The sequence below is a fragment of the Nymphalis io genome, chromosome 3 (genome assembly GCF_905147045.1).
Source record: "Nymphalis io chromosome 3, ilAglIoxx1.1, whole genome shotgun sequence".
NCBI lineage: Eukaryota > Metazoa > Arthropoda > Insecta > Lepidoptera > Nymphalidae > Nymphalis > Nymphalis io.
The window spans coordinates 3,705,792-3,728,475 of record NC_065890.1 but is presented as its reverse complement, the minus strand read 5'-3'; the positions used below and the strand labels follow the sequence as shown (position 1 = coordinate 3,728,475).

General features: G+C 32.5%; 2 protein-coding genes across 9 annotated transcripts in view; one reads left to right on the top strand and one right to left on the bottom strand.

Annotated features, from left to right (window-relative positions):
• LOC126781286 (sodium bicarbonate cotransporter 3) overlaps positions 1 to 11,411 on the top strand; it is a 70,025-nt gene extending 58,614 nt beyond the window's left edge. For 3 of the 8 annotated variants that reach the window (XM_050506183.1, XM_050506182.1, XM_050506184.1), the window contains exons 3-14: positions 3,451 to 3,561; positions 4,565 to 4,621; positions 4,899 to 5,381; positions 5,484 to 5,603; positions 6,336 to 7,411; positions 7,492 to 7,644; positions 7,791 to 7,940; positions 8,037 to 8,702; positions 8,789 to 9,031; positions 9,283 to 9,488; positions 9,728 to 9,827; positions 11,172 to 11,411. In XM_050506183.1, the coding sequence (XP_050362140.1) occupies positions 3,451 to 3,561; positions 4,565 to 4,621; positions 4,899 to 5,381; positions 5,484 to 5,603; positions 6,336 to 7,411; positions 7,492 to 7,644; positions 7,791 to 7,940; positions 8,037 to 8,702; positions 8,789 to 9,031; positions 9,283 to 9,488; positions 9,728 to 9,827; positions 11,172 to 11,246 (3,440 nt within the window). In that variant the 3' untranslated portion in view covers positions 11,247 to 11,411. Of the gene's footprint in view, positions 1 to 3,450; positions 3,562 to 4,564; positions 4,622 to 4,898; positions 5,382 to 5,483; positions 5,604 to 5,829; positions 5,905 to 6,335; positions 7,412 to 7,491; positions 7,645 to 7,790; positions 7,941 to 8,036; positions 8,703 to 8,788; positions 9,032 to 9,282; positions 9,489 to 9,727; positions 9,828 to 11,171 lie in introns of all 8 variants that reach the window. The other 5 variants (XM_050506189.1, XM_050506185.1, XM_050506186.1 and 2 more) reach the window with 5 other exon arrangements.
• A 2,574-nt stretch (positions 11,412 to 13,985) lies between these two features.
• LOC126781291 (elongation factor G, mitochondrial) lies at positions 13,986 to 22,312 on the bottom strand. Its single transcript, XM_050506207.1, has 11 exons — positions 22,151 to 22,312; positions 21,796 to 21,942; positions 21,014 to 21,333; positions 20,125 to 20,363; positions 19,451 to 19,830; positions 18,549 to 18,787; positions 17,479 to 17,640; positions 16,302 to 16,420; positions 15,610 to 15,822; positions 14,721 to 14,922; positions 13,986 to 14,199 (listed from the first exon to the last, which is right to left on the bottom strand). Exons 1-11 carry the CDS (start codon positions 22,223 to 22,225, stop codon positions 14,058 to 14,060), a joined length of 2,238 nt encoding a protein of 745 aa, XP_050362164.1. The 5' UTR covers positions 22,226 to 22,312; the 3' UTR covers positions 13,986 to 14,057.
• Positions 22,313 to 22,684: the final 372 nt, after the last annotated feature.

Here is a 22,684-nt window from a genome sequence, read left to right as displayed (position 1 = left end):
CGTTACATTGGGAAAAATATATTGCAAAGAACTCACTATTATTTTACTTTTAATATTTATTAATTTTATGTTTATTGACCAAGATAATTATACAGTTGTAACAAAAGGAGGACTCAATGAGGAGGAGCCTGGGGCTATCTAATCAACCTTTGGGCTTATCAGAAATACAAGAAGACGGTAATTATGAAAATAATAGGTCAAAATCTTAAGATAGGGTTCTTTAAGCAAATTTTGGCAAGGTCAAGCCCGAATTATCCATGGTAATTGATGAAATGAATTAATTCTTAATAATTTTTTTAACGAATATCAAATTTATTATCTTATAATTAGCCGCACTTATATTAGAGTCTTCAAGACCTGAAGACCAGTGTCAGTATTTGCACCGTGCCGTTAACGCCACTGCACTCAACTGCTTGGTCCCAGGTGTAGGTTTTCGGGAACGAAACCGTCTGCGTGCTTGTTGGTGCAGTTGTATTGGCCACCTTCTGTATAATATTAAAGAGGGGTAAATTCTCACAGACTAAGTCCCCCCTCAATTCCCGCCAGTCAGGCGTTTATTATGTAACCCACTGACGAAACAATGGAAGACCTTAACACCTACGAAAGATACGTTAAGGTAGACATTTATTAGAACTCGATTCTTATAGTTAAATAAAATCAATCATTTAGCCATTTTTGCTTTCAAATCGGTGTTGTAGTCGACTTAAATTTACAAATTTTTCGATGTTATTTTGCTTTGTAAATCAAGCAAAAAGTAAAGAAGTTTTCTAACGATTCAACTACATTAAATATTTAACAAATTATTTAAACTAAACAACATCGAACAAATTATTTTAATTAATCATTTAGTTTATATTATTATTTCTATTATAATCTCCATTAAAACACTTCATTAAAATATATTTATATAGTTTTATAAGTAAAACAACAATTTTAAACGGTAGCTTTAGACAGTAAAACAAACTGAGAAAAATATTTATATTTCAGACGGAACTTCGATCAGTAAGTACATTCCATTAAAATTAAAATTTAATTTAAATTTACAATACTTTTAAAATGCTTTATACATAATTTTCTTTTAAATTGTATTTCATCAAAGATTTAATGCTTAAGTCTTGTGTACAGATGTGAATGGAATATTTTAAAAAGGTCTTTAGTCAATCATCACTTGGAATGAAACAAGAAAATGCGATATGCGATAAGCTTCGATAAGCGAGGTCCGGTTTTTATAAATTAAGTTAAAAGATTATTTATTTGTTAGTAGAATAGCAAAAGGCCTTGTACCAATTAAAATTGAGTACGTTGTAAAAACTTTAAAGAATATTTACCGTATTACGAGTACGTATTTTAAATACGTACCTAGGTAATACTAGCTTCCGCCGGCGGCTTTTTCTAGGTGTGGAAAGATGGATTGGTTCCGGTATTAGGTGACCTATGCGCTTTTCTGTACATTATCGTTCACCTTAGCGTATCGAGCAGTTGATAAAAGTTCAACATGCAACGTTCATGTTATCCTTAAATTTTCACTCATAACAGTAGTAGAAGTTAACTGGGCGTTTATATAATTTATTAATAATGTACTTATAATGATTCTGATGATTCTTATCTTATATCGGAGTAGTATTCAAATTACTTTCAGACTCGTAAAGAAAACGCCCATTAAACATCACCAACGTCGCCTCGCGGGCTTGCGCCAAAATCCGTCACTGAATCGTTTTAATATTATTGTTTAATTACGTCTGTCTGTACGGCTTAATACAAGCACGTCTGAGCACCTGTTAATCCACAGTTGATCAATGATGTCTTATATAGTTTTGTTCTTGTATGAATAATTAACGAGGTGCTATAATTACAAGCACAAAAAATTTATCTTAATTAAATACAATGGTTGAAAAAGCGGTATTATTACAAAGAAAAATAGGATCTACTTTCCTAATTAGGGTTCTTGTCAAACAATGTCATATTTAAAAACAAAATATTCTTGTATATTATTTATAAGTTAATAAGTAACTTGTTAACAAAATCAAGCTTAGTTCACTTTTTGTGCTTAATTATTTTATGAAATCAGTGACTAATTAGTTCGTAATCTAGAAACCGAAGCGTTACGGTATACGTTTAATAAATAGTTAGAATTTATTAATTTATGGCCACGCCTTGTTCAGATAAAACAATTTAGGAAATTCAATTTTAAACGTTAACTTTAAGATAATTTTTAAAATAAAATTAAAAGTAAATTAACAGCCTTAATTGTCCCACTGTTGGTCAAAAACTCGTCCTTATGAGTAGAAGATTTTTTATCTTATTCCACCACGGTGCTCTAACTCGGGTTTGTGGATAAACTTAAAATAGATTATCGTAAGACACGAAGATTTTCTCACGATGTTTTCTTCCGCCGAGCATGAGACGTTGATGAAAATTCATTGGTGTTTGCTCGTGATTGAACCCACAATCTTCGGTTAAGATTCACGTGTTCTAACCAATGATCCATTTTGGCTTTCTTTCAAAGTCAAATAACTATAAATATTTCTCGTCTTTACATTGTGATTGATGAATAGAGTTAATATATCTTTATATATGTATATAAAACTTGATGTTTGTATGTATATCTGTTTAAAAGACGTCCATACCGTTTGAGAGATCTCTTACATGGAAAAGGTTTTTATATAATAATTATCCAATCGCCGTAACTAGCCGATATGTGCCGCTAAAACACACATAGGTACAAACAGGACGTCCGCCGTGTTTTGCTATTATCATATAAAATATTATCTGATACAGTAACAGCCTGTTAATGTCCCACTGCTGGGCTAAGGCCTCCTCTCCATTTTGAGGAGAAGGTTTGGAGCTTATTCCACCACGCTGCTCCAATGCGGGTTGGTAGAATACACATGTGGCAGAATTTCAATGAAATTAGACAGTTGCAGGTTTCCTCACGATGTTTTCCTTCACTGTCAAGCACGAGATGAATTATAAACACAAATTAAGCACATGAATATTCAGTGGTGCTTGCCCGGGTTTGAACCTACGATCATCGGTTAAGATTCACGCGTTCTTACCACTGGGCCATCTCAGCTATCTGATATCATATAGCTTATAAGAGTATTCTTTTGCATTTCGTCTATTTATTATATCATTCTCATTTGTGATATCATTATATATTTTTTTGTATATTTCTAATAATAAGTAGGCTCAAATTTCGAATGTAGTAACGAGATGATTTGTAAATAAAAAAAATAACTAGAGAAAAAATTATGTTATTTTATTATTTTTATTTTTTATTTTTATTTAAAAGTTAGGTAGTTTTATTTACTGTAACATTTCATCAGCAAAAAGTTAATAACTCAAACTGGCGGTAGCTTAATTTACGACTTTCAGAATGGCGATTCATAAGTAGTTACTTGTTAGTCTCGAATAAAGTTTTATATTATATGATCGCTTTTATTTGCACAGGTCACCGAGCACACACAGTGTTCGTAGGCGTGCACGTGCCGGCGCGACGCCACTCACACCGAAAACACAAACATCACCATCGCAACGGAGGAAAAGATCCGGAGAAACCTAGTGAGTTCCAAATAATTAATAAACGTTTATCGATGTGATTGAAACGTATTTTAATTATTTCTGTTACATATTCTATTTTTAAAATGACTTCATGAAAAAATTAATTTGAAATTTGAAATGTCATTTTTAAACATTACTTTTTGAGCATAAAGGTTATATTATGTTAACTTAGGAATAAATACTATTTCGATTCTTGTGTTGCTAGCTACTAACGATCATTCATTAATGTCTTATTATATTTACTTATATAACTTATAAGACACCTTACATTTCTAATTAGAGATTAAAACTAGTACTTGTTATAGTTTCAAACATAAACAATAATGCTTTATTATTAGAGAAAATAAAGTTTATGAACGCTCAGACGAGAGAAAACTATTTATTACTTGTATTTTATAAAAACATATTAATAATCTTAAACAGGAAGCCATAAATGCTCATCACATTTTAGCATTTACAGTTGAAGCGAAGTTATAAGTAAAATCATCAAATATCTTAATTCTATTATTTAAATAACTGAACTTAGCCGCATATTAAATTTTGTGTAAGTATATAAACTCTATATTTAAATATTGTTTCATCAAATAATATGAATTTCAAATGGTACTATAAAAAGTCTTTTCATCAGATATATTACGTACTTCGTTTGATTATATTATTCACGTCACTTGATTGAAGATTCATAACTATAATTTTCTCTCATTTTGATATTATTCAAAGAAAATATTATGAAATGTTTCGTTAGATGTTTCGAGATGAAAGCATATGGAATAGCTTGCGTTGTTAAAAGCTAATGAGTTGACGCTTGTATTATGCTCTGACTCAAACTAAAAATGTTGACAATCTTATACAAATAATATTCGAAAATGTGACTAAACGGAGGTACTACTAACTTCCCTACGAAGTGATATAAACCAAACAAAAGTTTCTTTTATATAAATTAGTATTTTATTTGAACAATTTTTGATAAAACTTGTATAAATTTGAAAATTCGGATCCGTAGGCCCAGCGATAATGGCTCGAGTTAGAAGACTTAGCGTAACGGACGATGGAGAAACATGTAAGACGAAAATCGCGACTCATCTAGTTTGATTCCTTCCAAATTATTATTTAAACTTTTTACTCTCATTCGCAACTCCAATCAAGCATGACTGTATAAGATCATTCGTTTACGACGTCGTTTTTTCTTTCTCCATCAATGTTTCAGATACTTTCTTGTAGCATCGACATTCTTGTTTTTCTGTTGTGTCATCTAACACAGTCATTAAACATCTCATACATGTATCAATGTATTTTAATATGGTCCATAAGAGAAGTTAATTAACGTTTACTTTCAGTGACCCCACCTGCACAAAGAGTGCAGTTTATACTTGGGGAAGATGTTGACGATACAACTCTTGAATCACACCCACTTTTCTCGGAAATGGAAGAACTTGTCAGAGATGGAGATGAATTAGAATGGAAAGAAACAGCTCGATGGATCAAGTTCGAAGAAGACGTTGAAGAAGGCGGCAATAGATGGTCTAAGCCACATGTTGCCACACTTTCCTTACACTCATTGTTTGAACTCCGAAGTCTTATTTTAAATGGATCAGTGATTTTAGATTTAGAAGCTAATTCCTTGGAACAAGTTGCTGAAAATGTATTGGATAATATGATTGTCGAAGGCGGCCTCGCATATGACAGACGAGAAAAGGTTAAAGATGCATTGTTGAGAAGACATAGACACCAATATGAAAAACGAAATCATAATAACATGTCACGTCTACCTTTAATAAGGTCTTTGGCAGATATCGGAAAAAATCACTCGTCCTGTAAAAGTGAGTACCATCTATTTGTTTAACATAATCAAAAAATCTCCTTGACTGTGTTTATGCGCGAATAGGTCAAAGTATATGGATATTGTGGCGATATTATACCAGATTTCCAGGATGGTGGCTCTCGACGCTCCAGTTCGAGGAGTTGTCGGGGGTCCACCTCATCACCCAACACGGCTCTTCTTCGCGCAGCTGACGCAAGGGGCTCTTATCTAGCTGTTCCAGGTCAGCAAAGCGTGTAACGGTAACATGTGTGCATCAGCTCACTACAATCACGCTCTTTGACTGACACGACACGCTAGCACTTTTAAGCTAATTTAAATATGAATAGTATAAATATATGTTTATTTATTGTGTTGTTGTTTGAATCCTTAGCAATTTCATAAGATATTTAGTTCTATTTGGACTGAAAAATGTTGTTCCTTTGTGAAAAATTGGCGTTATATTACAGTGGAAGAGGGCAGTACAACAAGTGGACATTCTCACAAAGGAGATTTCGGTCGATTCCTAGGCATCTCTAGTGCGGGTAACCGCTTAACATTAATCTCTCTTCATTGGTGTTTTATATTTTAGCGCTGTATTCATTTCAAATTTTATCATTTGTTTACAATTTTAATCAGTGTTCTTGTCCGTTTTTATATTTCATTATTGAATTCAATGATTACAAATTTATCGTTGAAATTATCTTGTTACTTTTGGCTTTTGCTCTGGCTTATTTAATACTTTAGTATTTAAATGTTTTTTTTTTATTATAACTTTATACCTAGTAACTGTATATACTAAAATATTTTGCATTAAATTAATCATCAAAGGCAATATTTGATGAACCACATTTTTTTACACTAATTAAAATGTCGCACAGTTTGATATACTTTATATGTTTTCAATGTTAAATTTCTTATATTGTTGTGTTTGTCAATTATTCTCAATCTTTTTTTAATAATAATATTATTTCAGGTGCTGCACCAGATGAAGGCATGATAAAAAGTCCAAGTAGTTTATCAATGCACCGTAACCATAGCTCTGGCGATCTTCCAATGAATGGAGATGTTAATCACAAGAGTAATACGCACTTTATGCGCAAAATACCACCAGGTGCTGAAGCGTCTAACATACTAGTCGGTGAAGTCGATTTCTTAGAAAAAACATTGTCTGCGTTTGTTAGACTGAAAACTGGCACTATTATGGGAGATCTAACTGAAGTTCCAGTTCCCACACGTTTCATGTTTGTCTTACTAGGACCACCAAATAGTAATTCAAGCTTTCACGAGATCGGTCGAGCTATGGCAACACTAATGTCTGATGAAATATTTCATGAAGTAGCCTACCGAGCTAAAAAACGTGATCATTTATTAGCTGGCATAGACGAATTCCTAGATGCAGTTACAGTATTACCACCTGGTGAATGGGATCCTTCTATTCGTATAGAACCACCTGCTGCAATACCTTCTCAAGATCCCCGCAAACGTCCCACTGATAATAATCTTAAAGAAGAACCCGATGAGGAGGAAGAAGAACAAAGACAAAGAGAAGAGTCTGGCTTAGCAAGAAGCGGAAAACTTTTTGGGGGCTTAATAAATGACTTAAAAAGAAAAATTCCGTGGTATTGGTCGGATTTTAAAGATGCATTAGCTTTACAATGCATTGCGTCCTGGATTTTTTTGTATTTCGCATGTCTATCACCTATAATTACTTTTGGAGGATTATTAGGTGAAGCGACTGGAAAAAATATGGCTGCAATGGAATCATTAGTATCTGGATTCGTATGTGGAATGGGATACGGATTTTTCTCAGGCCAACCACTAACTATTTTGGGGTCGACCGGTCCGGTTTTAGTATTCGAAACAATAGTTTTTGAATTCTGTAAACAAATAGGATGGAATTACATGTCATTTAGATTTTGTATCGGCACATGGACAACTATAATACTCATAATTCTAGTTGCAATCGACGCAAGTGCTCTGGTGTGCTATATAACACGATTCACGGAAGAAAATTTTGCAACATTGATTGCGTTCATTTTTATTTACAAGGTAATTAATAAGACTACTAAACTAATGGTGTTTTATTATAAAACAAAACCATTAACCTAATAACGATGCAAATTTTACAGGCTGTGGAAAACGTTATTTCTATCGGTAAAAAGAACCCAATAAAGACACGCCCTGATGAAGTTCTCAATTATGAGTGCTATTGTTTACCGGGCAATTATTCACGAGTACCGGAACAGTTTAATTGGACGTCCGTTGATAAGGAGTCATGTCAGGTAATGTTAATAGGTTTTCATTGACATCGTTGGTTTGATAATGTCGTCATAGGTACACGGTACTTAGAACGATAATTACATCATATTAGTTGTAATTACATTGACGGTTATTCTGAAAGATTATCCTTAATGAAAAATATTTTCAGTTATACAACGGAACTTTAGCTGGTGGTGGATGTGATACAAAAGTGTATGTGCCGGATGTATTTTTGATGTCGATAATTTTATTTCTTGGAACATTTACTATTTCTATAATTTTAAAGGACTTTAAAAATTCTCTTTTCTTCCCTTCGAAGGTAATGTTTTCTGATACCTAAACGTTTCGGGTACATTTAATATTATACAAGTACTTATAATCGACATAAGAACTAATAAGTATTTTTATATTTCAGGTCAGACAAATAATAAGTGACTTTTCCGTCATCATAGCTATTTTGTCTATGTCATTTCTAGATTTCAAAGTTGGAATCAAGACTCCAAAATTAGAAGTTCCCTCCGAATTTAAGCCAACGCTTCCAACGCGAGAATGGGTCATTACACCGTTTAATGGTAACCCCGTATGGTCCGCTTTAGTAGCTATACTACCGGCTCTTTTAGGAACGATTTTAATATTTATGGACCAACAAATCACCGCAGTTATTGTAAATCGCAAAGAAAATAAATTGAAGAAGGGTTGCGGCTACCACCTTGACCTCTTCATATTAGCGATTTTAATACAAATATGTTCCATTATGGGGTTACCATGGTTCGTAGCTGCTACAGTACTGAGTATTAACCATGTAAATTCCTTGAAAGTCGAATCGGAATGTGCTGCTCCAGGGGAAAAACCACAATTTTTAGGTGTCCGAGAACAAAGAGTTACACATATCCTCATATTCCTAACTATAGGATGCTCAGTTGTCTTAACTCCAGTTTTAAGACATATACCGATGCCAGTTTTATTTGGCGTATTTCTTTACATGGGGGTGGCATCGCTAAAAGGACTTCAGTTCTTTGATAGGATCCTGATAATGTTTATGCCCCAGAAATATCAGCCAGATCACATGTTTCTACGCCAAGTAAGTATATTTCTAAAACTATATAACAGCAACTTTAACACAACAAATAAAAACCTTTGACAATCTAATCATATTCCTTTCTTTAGGTACCGATTCGTCGAGTTCATGTTTTCACTGCGATTCAACTGACCTGCCTTGTCTGTCTTTGGGTCATAAAATCTTTTTCGATGACGTCCATTCTATTTCCACTCATGCTTGTGGTAATGATAGGCATTAGAAAATCTTTAGATATATTCTTTACAAGACGTGAAATGAAGATTTTAGATGATGTCATGCCAGAAATGACTAAAAGGAATCAAGACGAACTTCGCGAACTCGCCGATGTTGAGGTGGGATGCTTTTGGAAAATATTATATTTTTGGTGTAAAAAGTAAGAACCGATCAAAACAGTGTCAAGGGTCTTTTTATAACGCATTGTACTACGTAGGTATTTTATATTAACATATTAAGGCATATATATTACTAATAATAATAAAAAAAAATGTGTAAAGGTGAAAGCGAATTTATATAGAAACGTAAAGATGTCCAGATTTCAGGAATATTCTTGATTATACAAAATTCTTAGGCTGTTCCATTGTAGGATACCAACAAGAGTAATCCACCAGCATTTCAAGAAAATCTGCAAATCCCCCTTATCAATGGCAATATCATGAATATACCTTTGGCATCGATAAACATATCTGAGGAAGTTAATAAAACTGGTATATGGAAACAGGTCAACAATAGCAATAAAGCAAAAGCTCGACTTGAAAGTAAGGAATTGAAAGCAAAATCTGGAAAAAAGACGTAAGTATCAGGCATTGACTAGTCTAAGAAAAACCTAAAGAAACGAATATACAAGATTGACATTCCCGATCACATTACAAACGTACTCATAAAACAGAAGATTTAAATTTCCTTATAGAAACATGATTTAAATAATAAAGAAATCGCACTACCATTATCAAAATTGTTATAATATTTTCACATATTCACATGTATCATTCTATTTTAAAGAAAAGGTTGACCTTCTATTGACATTACAGTATTAAACACAAAAAACTTATATCAAAGAACGCACAATCCGAAATAGAAAGACGTCTATCTACGATGGACGAGGTAGAAGAAGACGATCCTTCAATGAAGGTGTGCATCAGAGATTCAAAATTCTAACCTGACCACATTGTATGACCTGAAGGAGCACGGCATGGCACGCATCCGACACAACGCATGAGGCGCTTTTTTCTCTGAACATCTTACAACCGCAGATATGCCAAACAGATACACAGAGTTCATCATTTCCAATCATTTTGTGGTTTTATTTATGAGTTGTGGTTATATTTATTTACGTATCAAAAATATTTTACGTCTTTGGATTTAAACTTTTGGAATGATAATTAATAGTCGATGCTTATTTATACACAAATGTTTCATTTATAATGCAGATAATATATTTGGTTATAATAATTATTAATGACCTGTGGACTAATTGACTCCAATTATATTTGATAATGAGTCCACAAAGGATGTTCTATGGACTTGATTATGTTTCAATGGATGTGCGGTGAGCTTACGGTAGAGTAAATTACAATCAGCCCGTTTCAAGCCGTGGGTGGGTCGGTCGATCAGTCGAGTACATAAGCGCCTCAACCACCATGGTAGCGGAGAACAAACCTGGAAAGTCGACGTCACCTCATTTTACACAACTAGGATGATACATTTCAAGTGATCGCTCCCTAATATGATTACTCGTCATTCGAACGTTCAGAAAAAGAGGCGTCTGATGCAATCCTTAGATGTAGATCACCATTGTAGATTAAAATTCAAGTAACAGTGTTGTGTCTCCTTAGATATTACAAAGCTAATTAATTTAGTAATCATATTAAGAACACATTTTACATTTATAATATTAAAGGTAATTCTAAATATATTTTAATTGCATCATTATTGTAAAATTTACTCGAGAAATCAATTGTGTATTCATTTTCTCAATATGCTGGTTATGTCAATAATAATGTCATACCTTACGACCACTGCAAATTACAAATTCACTTTTATAATATTATACTCAAAGTACAATAATCAAAGTTGTGAGTTGGAAAGCCAAATTTATGATAAGTAAAATCTAAGTTAGCAAATATTATTTGTTGAATGTTGTTGTACATTTTGTTGTATTTTTAAGGATTATTAATTGTTCAATTTTTTTTCTGTATGCTTTTAATGTCACTTTTAAATCAAAATATTTATATTTATGAACAAAATATCTGCATGAATTCAGTGTTTTCCGACATTCAGCATGCTGTTAAAGCTATATTTATTACTAAACTATTTTTTTATATCCTGTTAAAATCATAAAAATGTTACGCTACATGTATTAATAGTTACATTTAGTTTACGTACGCTACAAATTCACGAATTTAATTCATTATTGCGTTAAGAATTATTTTTTTGTAACAGTTTACAACTTTTTTTCCTATGGACGATTTTCAGAGTGACCTCCTAAGGCGCAAGGATTCGTGGAGTAGCGGATTTAAAAAGAATACATCTGCTGAAACTTCAGTATAAGTTTTCTTTTTTTTAATTCAGCTGTTAGGTCTAAGACATAAAAATCAATTTTCTTTATTTTTATTTTGTGTCAACAAAATAGATTCAAGAAACAGTCTTGTTCAGTTTATTTATTTTTTATTTAATGACTTCTTAGTTATTATTATATTAAACGTTAGTTGTACAAATTTGTTTATTATACTTAACTATTAAAATAATATTAATGTGTCAATCAAAGGAATTGTGTTTATCGGAACTTATTGTTAGCGTGTAATAGGCTAAACCTTATAAATATTCTATATAGCCTAAAATCCCACCGCGAGATATATATATACATACATACGTACGTGCGTGTTACACGCCATTACGCGACTTTAACATTAAAAAAATGAATTGTATCACATCTAGAAATATGAACAAAATAGTTAAAATATAAAAAAAAATAGCTAAAAATATGAAAAAAAATGATTAAAATTAAATTAAAACTACTTGTGGCGATATTTTGATAGGCAACTCAGTATAACCGTATTGTTGTATTCATAAGAGTATTTCGATTGAATAACAGATGGTCATAGAGATCACGCGGCGGGATCTTAGACCAATAGTATATTTGACAAATAATTCCCTTAATTATTTCTTTTTAAAACATAATGTTGACTTTTTTGTAAAAGTCAATTGGCACAAATAAAACATAGATATATTAAGTTAGTTTTAACGGTATGTAATGAAATAGGATATTTTCATATTTTATTTTGAAAATGTTTTAATGAGTTGGTGATGTTTGAATGTTAACCTTTTTTTTGACATTAGGCGAAAATTTTATTTTAATGACGCAACGCTTATAGCACGTGGATCTTAAGATTTAAAAATATATACGAACAAGTGATACTGAGATTTTGATATAAGATCTCAAATCAGAATGTAACAACTCAAATCTTTTAAGAAATAGTATGCTGAAGTGAACATTTATCAGTTGTCTCAATTAGACGTTAACAAGAGAAATTAAAAAATAATATTAAGTTTACATGTTCGATGATATAAATAAATAACGAAGAAATCCGAAAAAACAACAGCGTTTGGGGGTTGAGTAATAAGACAAACAAGATGGAGAAAAAATAAAATCACATCAAATTTAAACAACATAATGAAAAAATTAAAGCTTAAGACAGAAGTCACCTTTCGCTTCACCTTCAATTAATAACGATTATTGCGATATCACATATCTACTATGCTACTTTAGAGAGGCAAAGTTTGTTTTAAAAAGGCATTGTTTCCACTAACAAAAATACTATGACAATTATGGACAAAATTAATACCTAAGTAAGTCTTAGTATGTGTGATAAGTTTTCTAATCATTCAATAAATATTGTATATTTAATAATTTGAAAAATGGATGTCAAATAGTGTTATATTAATTATTTAAATGTAGAATAAGAATAATTAATTTAAATCATGTATGTTATTTTGATTTTAATAAAAATAATGAGGTAATTATTTATGTTAATTATAAAATAACCGCTACTGTAACCCAGTGCCAACACCGTTAGGTTTTAGGTTATTATGCTATGAAATACTACATATTTAGTTAAAAATGTTAATTCCGCTATATATATTAAGATTATATATTATAATTACTAAATTATACTATAATTTCTAAGAATATATTTTTATGTATATTTTTAAGAAGTAATTGTCATGCGAACTGTATTGTTCATACATAATATCCAGTTACCTATATACATTTTAAAATGTATTCATTTTAAGTGAATTATTTACGTCTATATATATATAAAATTTTAATGTGTACTGAATTGCATGTGATTTCAAATTTTTTTTCATGAAGTGTAATATTCACACTTAGTAATATTATGAAAATTAGCAATTGTACTGCCTCCTAAGTACGTTAGTAATACTTGTTTCAAATCTAATTCCTGTGTCATACTTAGTATAATTATTGTCTATGGCCCGTAATCGTAGTAAATATAGTCGTCCCATTATAGTTCTAATAACTATTATATTTTAAAGAACCCGACACGATGTCACATAATATGTAATCATAATTAATATACAAGAAAAAATAAAGATCGTCATTACCATATATAAAAAAAAAACTTTCCTTGAACGAATGAGTTCAAGTGTTGCCATATTCTTAAATTGATATCGACATTCTATCTTTTTTTTAAAGGATCATTTATATTGTTAGTTTACTGTTTCAAAAAAAATACGCTAATTAAATACACAATTAGTTTCGGGTTCGTTATTTGTAATTTACACTAAATTGCCTAAATTAGTGAAATATAGTCGCAATGTAGTCTGAATGTCTAAATAAATGTTTAGTATTGTAATGGAAAACAATTATTATTGTACCTGGTGGGATATGTTTGTTACTCGATTTGTATTGTTTTTGGAGATCTTTGTGGAGTGTTATGAATAAATGGATTTTTATAAATATAATGTTTTTTTTTAATCTGTAGATAGTAGGAAATATACTATATATACATTATAATAATAATTAGGCGCATGCGAGCTACCTGATGGTAAGTGGTCATCACCGTCTATAGACATTGACCGATTGGGAACCGAGATGTTATGTCCCTTGTGCCTGTAGTTACACTGGTTCACTTACACTTCAAACTGGAACACAACAATACAAATACTTTGTGTATTGCTGTTTAGCGATAGAATAAATCTACCTGTATTCATCTCTAGACCAGTTGTTTGCATACATTTTCGGGTAATTTAAAAAAAAGAAAAGTAATTATTTAATGAATTTGTATAATTAAATATTCGACTTAAAATAATAAATTATAATTCTAATAATTTTCTAGGCGGTTAGTTCTTTTTCTTCTTCTGGTCGGGTAGTAAGCCCATTTCTTCTTGGTATTTACGTATCAACTGTTCTTGCACGTCGGGAAGGCAGGGCGAGTACCGGCTGTACTCCATGCTGAACTCGCCTTTACCCTGGGTCATTGACCTGAAAAAAAAATTATAAGTTACCTGATGCAATCGAGCTTTTTATTTTACCGTGATGACAATGTCGTCGGCAAATCGCAGATGTGTAATGTGTTGGCCATTTATATTAATAATCTATACTAAACTAAGTATCCTTATATATATTAAATGCAAAAGTTTAATTCGCATAATTTTTATTTCTATCGTGTATTTTTTAATTTTTGTGCACCTCAAATTTTTTACAAACTAGAGATTTGTCGATTTGTTGGCGGGCGTTAATAACTGCATCACATTTTTACACTATAGCAGTTATTATCTTTCACATTTTGTTTCGGATCTAATATGATGGTTTTTAAATTAAAAAAAAAAGTAGCTCTTGCCTGTCTGGTTTTAGTGTGAAGCAAGCGTGAACTCAAAGGAATGACAAATTCTATTCTTTTATACCTAAAATCTCTATCTCGAGAACTAGTTTGAAATAAATACAATAAAGTAATTATTTATTGGAGATTAAATGTATTATATAATATATAGAGAAGTACAGACCTGAGCTCCCCCGCGTAGCCGAACATGTTGTTGAGCGGCACCTCCGCGCAGATGGTGGTCCAGCCCTCCGCGCCCTCCGTGCCCGTCACGATCCCGCCGCGCTTGTTGAGCTGCCCGATCACCGTGCCGTGGAACTCGTCGGGCATGGTCACCTCCACGTACATTATCGGTTCCAGGATCTGCCACGCGCCGTCGTCGAAAACTGGGTGACAATGTTACATTGTTATTACAATATGTCCTACGTATTCATTAATCAGATTAATTAAAATTAGATGAACAAAAAATCGAGATGGCATAGTAGTTAGAACGCGTGAATTTTAACTGATGATCGTGGGTTCGAACCCGGGCAAGCACCACTGAGTTGTCATGTGCTTAATTTGTGTTTATAATTCATCTCGTGCTTGACGGTGAAGGAAAACATCGTGAAGAAACCTGAATGTAACATTATGCCACATGTTTATTCTACCAACCCGCATTGAAGCAGTGTGGTGGAATAAGGTCCAAACCTTCTCAAAAGGGAGATGAGGCCTTAGTCCAGCAATGGGACATTAACAGGCTGGTACTGTTACTGTTTAGATGAAGATGATAAATAAAACTTACTTTTTATAGTTAATATTAAAGTATATTATAATGCTAGTACATTCAATAAATTTTAAAATATTTTACTCCTCAAATGATTGATGATTTTCATTTAAATGAATTTGCATTTAAATGAAAACGTATTTTATAACAAAAGAACAAAGCCGAATATTCACTAACCATTACATTACCAAAATTTATAAAAAAAATTACATGATTAAGTCACGTCTCCAAAATGTATGCACTAATCTCTTTATTATTAAAATCAATTAATTGTATATAATAAGCTACTATAGAGGAGCAAAAGTACCTTCTTTAACAGCACCCTTCGCGGCCAAGAAGAAAGCCAATTCACTGGAATCCACGATGTGATGACCGCCATCTTGTAACCGGAACTTAACCCCGGATATTTTGTGCCCAGAGAGGTAGCCTTTCTGGCACGTGTCTATGAAACCTCGCTCGACACCGGGTATAAACTGTTTAGGGACGTTAGTGCCTATCGTCTCATCGATGAATTCCAATACTGTAAAGGGTAAAAATGTTAAGTATTAATTTAAATATTAATATTAAGTAATTAATTTAATTTTAATATATTTTTAATTAATAAATAATGAAGAACGTTGATAGACCACGGCATTTCCACTCAAGCTGACTTTGAAGGTATAAAGGTATTTTTGACAAAATACCGCAGTCTATACTTGCCGTTAAGTAAGCTTCGATTAATTATTACAAATAATCTGATTAGTTAATCTGTACTATATTTTGCATGATCTATATGAATAGATCTAGTGAAGGAACTTTATAAATGTAATGAATACAAATTTGTATTTTTAAAAAGACTAACTACATTACAAGTTTCTTGTCGGTTTTGGTAGAATACACATTCCAAACCAGCTATAACGCTTGACGATTCAAAAATATTTGCAAAAGTGTATTTGTGGAGTAGTGAAGTAGATTAGTGGAGATGAAACAGTAAATAGTGACAACGAGAGCAGCGCTCACCGGTGTTCTGGTGGGGCGGCAGCGGCTCCAGAACACCCACCACGCGCGCGTACTGTCCCGCACCGCCCGACTGCTTCTTGTGCAGGTAATCGAACGGGCACGCCGACATCAGCGTCTCCCTGCACGTTCACGTCGGGAACACATTATTAATACACGTTACATGTTGAAACGTTTCACTCAGAGTCGATCTTAATATTTTAAGTCTTATCGCACGAATAATGGCTAGCTAGCTATAAGACCGAAGATCCCGAATTCCCGTGTTCAAATCCCAGGACATTTATAGGATACTGGGTTATCTATCGAGAAAGACTCAGTAGCAAATCCAGTCAGTCAGTTAGGCTTCTGCATCGTAAGACACGTAAAGCCGTTAAGTTCACACGCCAGAACTCTTTCCAGTCGAGTCAGATTTGCCATTCCATCGAATTATAAGAGTAAGAGAGAGGAGACTCCGCTTCAATGCATACACGTTTATGCACTATAATATATCCCATGCAATTTGAATAGGCGCCGTAGCCTAAATCAGTCAAAAGGACTAGGTCATCATTTTATCGCAAGAACGCAGAATTCGATTCAAAAATCGAATCAATGTATATAAAATAACGTCTAGTACACTAGTGTAACTACACATAGATCTGGTTGCGTATTTACCCTGAGACATGGAAGACATAAAAGCCGACATAAAAGCCGAGATGGCCCAGTGGTAAGACCGCGTGAATCTTAACCGATGATCGTGGGTTCAAGCCCGGGCAAGCACCACTGAATTTTCATGTGCTTATTTGTGATTATAATTCATCTCGTGCTTTACCGTGAAGGAAAACATCGTGAGGAAACCTGCATGTGTCTAATTTCAATGAAATTCTGTCACATGTGTATTCCACCAACCCAATAATAATTAAAGAATAAGCTCCAATCCGTCTCCTCAAAAAAGGGAGAGCCCAACAGTGGGACATTCACAGGCTGTTACGGTATGGAAGACATGTTCAGGGGTATTGGGCTTAAATTCGGTGCAGTTTTATATTATTAGTCTATAATTACAATGAAACATCCCTGTTCCACCAACATAGGTCTAAGCGTGATATTAAATAATCTATAAACTTCGTCAATAATGATGTTGTCATTGAGATTATACCATTCGAACAGACAAACTCTTCATTTATATATATATATATTATGTTACCTGAATGCAACCTTTGGTTTGCCCAAATCAACAGGACAGTTGTACTCTCTCTCCATGCGCTGAGCGTATATCTCCAGGTGCAATTCTCCCATACCAGAAACAACTGTCTCCTTGTTGTCGGCGTCGTAGCGGAAATGGAATGTAGGGTCCTCTTTCGTGAATCTGTAAGATTGATAAACCATGTATACATTAACAGCCTGTGAATGTCCCACTGCTGGGCTAAAGGCTCCTTTCCCTTTTTGAGAAGAAGGTTTGGAGCCTATTTCCACTACGCTGCTCCAATGCGGGTTGTTGGAATACACCTATGACAGAATTTTGATGAAATTAGACACATGCAGGTTTCCTCACGATGTTTTCCATCACCGAAAAGCACGAGATGAATTATAAACAAAAATTAAACACATGAAAATTCACAGGAGCTTGGCTGGGTTAGAACCCACGTTCATTGGTTAAGATTCACGCGTTCTTACCACTGGCCGATCACGACTTCAACCATGTATATTTATAGGAATAGTCTGTAATTAAAAGGATAAAAAAGAGTGACTACGGAGTTTCTTGTCGGTTCTTCTCGGTAGAATCTACATTTCCGAACCGGTGGTAGCTTTACATTGAATTCAATATGTACCAATAACATGACGATTCAAAAGTTTCAAGTTGAATAAAGAATTGATTAGTTGATATGGTTGGAGAATCGATCATCAATAATACAATCTGTATGGTGATGAATGAAGGCAGTAAGTATTTTGAAGAATGAATGTGTGAGGATAGTATACAAAATAAAACCAGAAAGATTGATGAGGAGATGGAGAGCGATTAAGCTTAGCAAATATCAAAGGTCATTTGTTTTTTTTTTAAATTAATTTAAACAGTTTGCCTCAAATTCAAAAACTGACCAATGTTTTGTTTTTTGTGTAACAAAAAACAAAACATTGTATTTCATATAAAAATGCCAGAACAGACCATTTAAGATAGTAATGATGTTTTTATCCACAAAGGGAGTAATTTTTTTTTCGAAATGCATGCTTTTAGCATTACACAAAAGTCACAATTATTCAATCAAAAATTTCTACCTCGCAACTGCCTTAGAGAAGTTATCTCTATCCTTATTATTCTTGGGCTTGATGGACATCGACACAACGGGATCAGGTACATGTATCGACTCCATTGATAATTGCAGTTTGGCGTCGTTGACAAAAGTGTCACCTGACGCGCAATCTACACCGAACAACGCGAAGATATCTCCAGAGAGAACTTCGTTTACTTCCTCCATATTATTTGAGTGCATACGCACCAGGCGGGATATTTTAACCTAAAAAATATATATAAAAAATTTGTTGTGTTTTATTTTTTATTAAATCCATGCAAACAATTATAGCCACAATATTTATACAAAGCCGAGATGGCCCAGTGGTAAGAACGCGTCATTCTTAACCAATGATTGTGGGTTCAAACCCGGGCTGGCACCACTGAATTTTCACTGAATTTGTGATAATGTAATGAATAATAATTCATCTCGGGCTTGACGTTGAAGGAAAACATCGTGAGGAAACCTGCATGTATCTCATTTCACTGAAATTCTGCCACATGTGTATTCCAATGCAGGTTGCATTGGAGCACCGTGGTGGAATAAGCTTCAAACCTTCTCCTCAAAAAGGGAAAGGAGGCCTTAGCCCAGTAGTGGGACATTCAAAGGCTGCTACTACTACTAAACAATTATAATTATTTACATATAGCTTGATCATATGAACTGAATATTTATTCTAAACATTTCCACTCACTTTTGTAACACTAAATGACATTACTTGAAATTTCTATATTATATAAATATAAAAAATAACATGCCACAGTTAAACATTCAGCTTTATAATAACTTAAATGGAATGGGACACTTGTGTATACTCAACTTTATGTAAACAAAACTTTGGCAACTGTATTTCAACTGTAAACAAATATTAATTCAAACAAATCTTACCTTTTTACCAGTTCTAGCATTGAAGATATTGTCCCCTCTCTTCAACATTCCTTGATAACACCTCAAATATGTAAGTTGACCAAACTTATTGACTTCCAACTTAAATGCTAACCCTACAAACGGTTTCGAATCATTTCTAGCAGGATCTAAGATAATAGTTTGACCTTCTGCACCCTTCTTCTCATCGATAAGAGCAGTGTTTTCAACTTCTCCTGGATGTGGCAGGTATTCTAATACCGCATCTAGAAGAGGTTGCACTCCCTTGTTTTTCAATGCGGTGCCCACCAAAACTGGTGTAAATGTTCGCTTTAATGTCACACGACGAATAGCCTGTTTCAATTGACTGATTGTTGGTGTCTTTTCCTCTAAGAATAATTCACCTTAAAGAAATTAGAATTCAATCAAAATCACTTACACCTTCGACTATGCCTGTTGCTTGAAATAACTAGTTCAACATGCTTTTATTGTAAATATAAAATACATCTAAACAGTCAACCTATTCTCCATTTTTTATTTTATTTTTATTTCGATTTATATATCAAACAGAAAATTATTATGCCAAGATATAATAATTGCACTACCTTCAAAAGATAAGACTGTAAAAATAACATTAAAAATTTTAAAATAGCTCATTCTTTTTAAATGGATATAATACATGGTTAAATGAATCTCACCTAAGTTTTCATCTACATTTGATAAATGTTCAATTAGTTCATGTCTCTTTTCTTTTACTTCGGCTCTTCTGTCTTGAGGTATTTCATCTAACCGAACATTTTCACCATAATCACCTTCAAAGTACATAGCCTTCTCTTCAACAAGATCTAGAATTCCTTGGCATTCTTTCTCTAAGCCCATTGGTAACTGGAGGAATGCAGCATTATGATTCATCTTGGAACGCATCTGTTTCAGAACCCTGTAATAAAAAAATATCTGATGTGTAAACATGGATTAATGAAATATCAATGAGATTCACATTATATTCAATTGCCTATCCTAAGGGAAGTAAAGATAAATAAGCAATTTTGACATTGATTGATGCTATGTCATTGGTCGATCTTATATCATTTATGGTATTTGTTATGGATTCGTGAAAAAATAATGTTATGAATGTCCGAACTTTGGAAATAAAGTGGATAAGAGAATACGTGGAATAGTGTTGTATTATAAATAAAGATATTTTAATCAAGAACAGTTTGTAACACAGCAAATCACATGGAATATGCAAATCTAATGTTTGTATCTTTTCTCTTTTTTTGTTTGGAATAGGGTATACAGAATGTATACCCTATATGCTAATGTTTATAGTAACTCAAAATATAATATAGTGTATTGAAGTAGAATATAATTCCCCATATATATACTTTATATTATATGGGAATATAGTATATAGTACATACACCTCTATTTTAATTTGTTTATCCTAATAACATTTAAAAATTCCTCTTGTTCGTAATTACCATTGCCTTGGCTCACACCACTTACATATTTAATCATAGCAATACAAAGTATTGTTGCCCTACTATTAATATATTAGTAAATACATAATTGTTTATTCATAATTACCTTTCTGGGTTTGCACCTAACCTATCCAATTTGTTTATAAAAGCTAAGCAAGGGACGCTGTAACGTTTCATTTGCCTGTTCACTGTTAATGTTTGACTCTGAACACCACCAACAGCACAAAGTACCAACACAGCTCCATCTAATACTCTTAATGCTCTCTCTACTTCCACTGTGAAATCGACATGGCCAGGTGTATCAATAATGTTGATATTATGATCCTTCCATATTGTATATGTAGCGGCAGATTGTATCGTAATTCCTCTCTGTCGTTCTAACTCCATGGAATCCATAACTGCACCAACATTATCTTTACCTTTCACCTGTAAATATTAAAAGTGGATAATAAATGTTTAATATTTTATAATAAGCTACTTGTTAATTATTAATTTCTACATGAAAAATATTTCAGAAATAAATAACTATTATAATTATTAAGCAGTGTATATTAACAGATCTTGTTAAATGCAAAATTTATAGAAGTTTAATATAATATTATAGTTGATCTAAGCTGAGCTAATACATGAATTATGTAGTATGTAAATGTATACAATTCTTAAAATCAGATTATTTTCAATATTGACTTTTCAATACTATTTGTGCCAAATTACACATTCTTGTATATAATGAGAAACTACACTTACTTGGAGTTATAGCTAATAACTATTAGTGAATACTTATTTGCAAATTACACAAATAAAAAATCAACATAATTCAATGTCTACATAAGATTTAACGATTTTTTATTTTATTTATTATTTATATAATAAAAAAGTTATACCAACCTCATGCATTTGATCTATCCTGCCTGTGTAGAATAATACTCTTTCAGTAAGTGTGGTCTTGCCAGAGTCAATGTGAGCAGATATACCGATGTTTCTAATTTTTTCCAGTTGCTTGTGCTCCGCATATTTAACGTATGAAGAAAAATTCTGGAAAATAAGTCAAGTTAATTCAGTTGGCTCCTGTGCCCACCTCTTATATTCAAATACATTATTTAATTCAAGCTATCTGTTTATATAAATGTACTGTTTTTCATTTAACTTATACAAGTAATAGTATTGTTCATCTGGTGATTCAATTACGTAAATTATGAAATATCGGTAAAAATGGTTCTACGAATATATAAATTTTGTTTACCTCAATTTGTAGTGCGGTTGACTTTTTAGCTATTCTAGTTAAAGATCCTATTCGAAATAAATTTAGTAAAGTCATGATAGAAATATTTTTCTTTAATTAAAACATAAAAACCTATAATTTCGAAACTTATAGGTTATTGAAATGTCATTGTCATTTGTCAGTTTAACTCCCTACACCCTTATCTAATTTTTTTATAGTCTATGAACACAACTAAAGCAGATTATTAATAATATAGAAATATATACATATCTTATATATAAGTTGTATAATCGAATGTATAGGTTTCATATTTTTTTTACTTCACGCATTTATTTTTGTGGAGAGCAGTTGGCCGACTACGGGCATGGTGAAGTGGAAGAACGCAAGGGAACGGTTTTATAAGCTAACTTTTGTATAAAATATAAATAAATATTATTAAAAAAAAATATTATTTTTTTACGTTTATTTCCAATTTTAACAGCAGTTATAATTTACCTATAGATAAAATTATATAGATCCACTATGAAGTCACATTTATTTATGTTATGTTGGCAA